Source organism: Fulmarus glacialis, unplaced genomic scaffold, assembly GCF_000690835.1.
Source record: "Fulmarus glacialis isolate BGI_N327 unplaced genomic scaffold, ASM69083v1 scaffold42486, whole genome shotgun sequence".
In the NCBI taxonomy this organism is placed as follows: Eukaryota; Metazoa; Chordata; class Aves; order Procellariiformes; family Procellariidae; genus Fulmarus; species Fulmarus glacialis.
This window is the reverse complement of record NW_009218249.1, coordinates 1-1,606: the sequence shown is the minus strand read 5'-3', so window position 1 is coordinate 1,606 and position 1,606 is coordinate 1. Positions and strand designations below refer to the sequence as shown.

The 1,606-nt window shown below is 62.4% G+C and overlaps 1 protein-coding gene across 1 annotated transcript; it reads left to right on the top strand.

Moving 5' to 3' along the window:
* Positions 1-48: 48 nt before the first annotated feature.
* Positions 49-1,597, top strand: LOC104072410 (collagen alpha-1(I) chain-like; the record flags this gene model as incomplete). Its single annotated transcript, XM_009579978.1, is given in 5 exon segments — positions 49-331; positions 860-1,050; positions 1,132-1,291; positions 1,294-1,358; positions 1,439-1,597. Coding segments are annotated over 5 exon segments (846 nt in total), but the record flags the coding sequence as incomplete, so codon positions are not given.
* Between the last annotated feature and the right edge of the window lie 9 nt (positions 1,598-1,606).

Genomic DNA, 1,606 nt, shown 5'->3' with positions numbered 1-1,606 from the left:
GCCTGCCTTCATCTCCTGCTCAACATCCTCCTCCTCCTCCTCCCGCAGGGTCCTCCCGGCCCACCTGGCCCCCCTGGTCCTCCCGGCCCCCCCAGCGGCGGCTTCGACTTCAGCTTCCTGCCCCAGCCGCCCCAGGAGAAGGCTCACGACGGTGGACGCTACTACCGAGCCGACGACGCCAACGTGATGCGCGACCGGGACCTGGAGGTCGACACCACCCTGAAGAGCCTGAGCCAGCAGATCGAGAACATCCGCAGCCCCGAGGGCACCCGCAAAAACCCTGCCCGTACCTGCCGCGACCTGAAGATGTGCCACGGCGACTGGAAGAGTGGTCAGTGTCCCCGCCGGTCTCCGCATCCCTCTGGGATACTCTCACCTCCATCCCTCTGCCCCCTCTACCTGCTCCTCACCTCCATCCTTCCTCCATCCCCCCTGCTTGATGCTCACCTTCATTCCTTCATCCTGTCTCTCATGCCTCTACCTCTCGTGGCTGCTCCTCACCTCCAACCCTCTTACCTGCTCCTCACCTCCATTCTCCATCCCTTCATCCTCCATTTCTCACAGCTGCTCCTCACCTCCTTCCTCTGTTCCTCATGGCTGTTGCTCAACTCCATGCTCCACGCCCCAGATCCCTCCCACCTGCTCCCCACCTCCGTCCTCCATCTCTCATGGCTGCTCCTCACCTCCGTCCTCCATCCTCCATCTCTCACAGCTAACCCTCACCTATCCCTCCATCCTCTGTCCCTCCCACCTGCTCCTCACCTCCATCCTCCATGGCTGCTCCTCAGCTCCATCCTCCATCCATCAGGGCCACCTGCCTCCCTCCCCGCTCCCTGACCCACCTCCCTCTGTCCCGCAGGTGAATACTGGATCGACCCCAACCAAGGCTGCAACCTGGACGCCATCAAGGTCTACTGTAACATGGAGACAGGCGAGACGTGCGTCTACCCCACCCAGGCCACCATTGCCCAGAAGAACTGGTACCTCAGCAAGAACCCCAAGGAGAAGAAGCACATCTGGTTCGGCGAGACGATGAGCGATGGCTTCCAGGTGAGCAAGTGGATGATGGGGCGGGGGGACAACTAGGATGGACAACCAGCTCTGCGGTGCCTAACGCCTCTTCTCCGGCAGTTCGAGTATGGTGGTGAGGGCTCCAACCCAGCCGACGTCGCCATCCAGCTGACCTTCCTCCGCCTGATGTCCACCGAGGCCGCCCAGAACATCACACTGCAAGACAAGAACAGCGTCGCCTACATGGACCAGGACACCGGCAACCTGAAGAAGGCCCTTCTCCGCTGGAGCTGCGGGCGGAGGCAACCAGCCGCTTCACCTACGGCGTCACCGAGGACGGCTGCACGGTGAGTGGTCCAGGGGACGGTCACGGTGGTGGTGGTGGGGACGTGTTATGGGGCCGGGGCTGATCCTGACCTCCCCGCAGAGTCACACCGGCGCTTGGGGCAAGACAGTCATCGAGTACAAGACGACGAAGACCTCTCGCCTGCCCATCATCGATTTGGCTCCCATGGACGTTGGCGCTCCAGATCAGGAATTCGGCATCGACATCGGCCCCGTCTGCTTCTTGTAAACCGGACGCCCCACGCGTAAC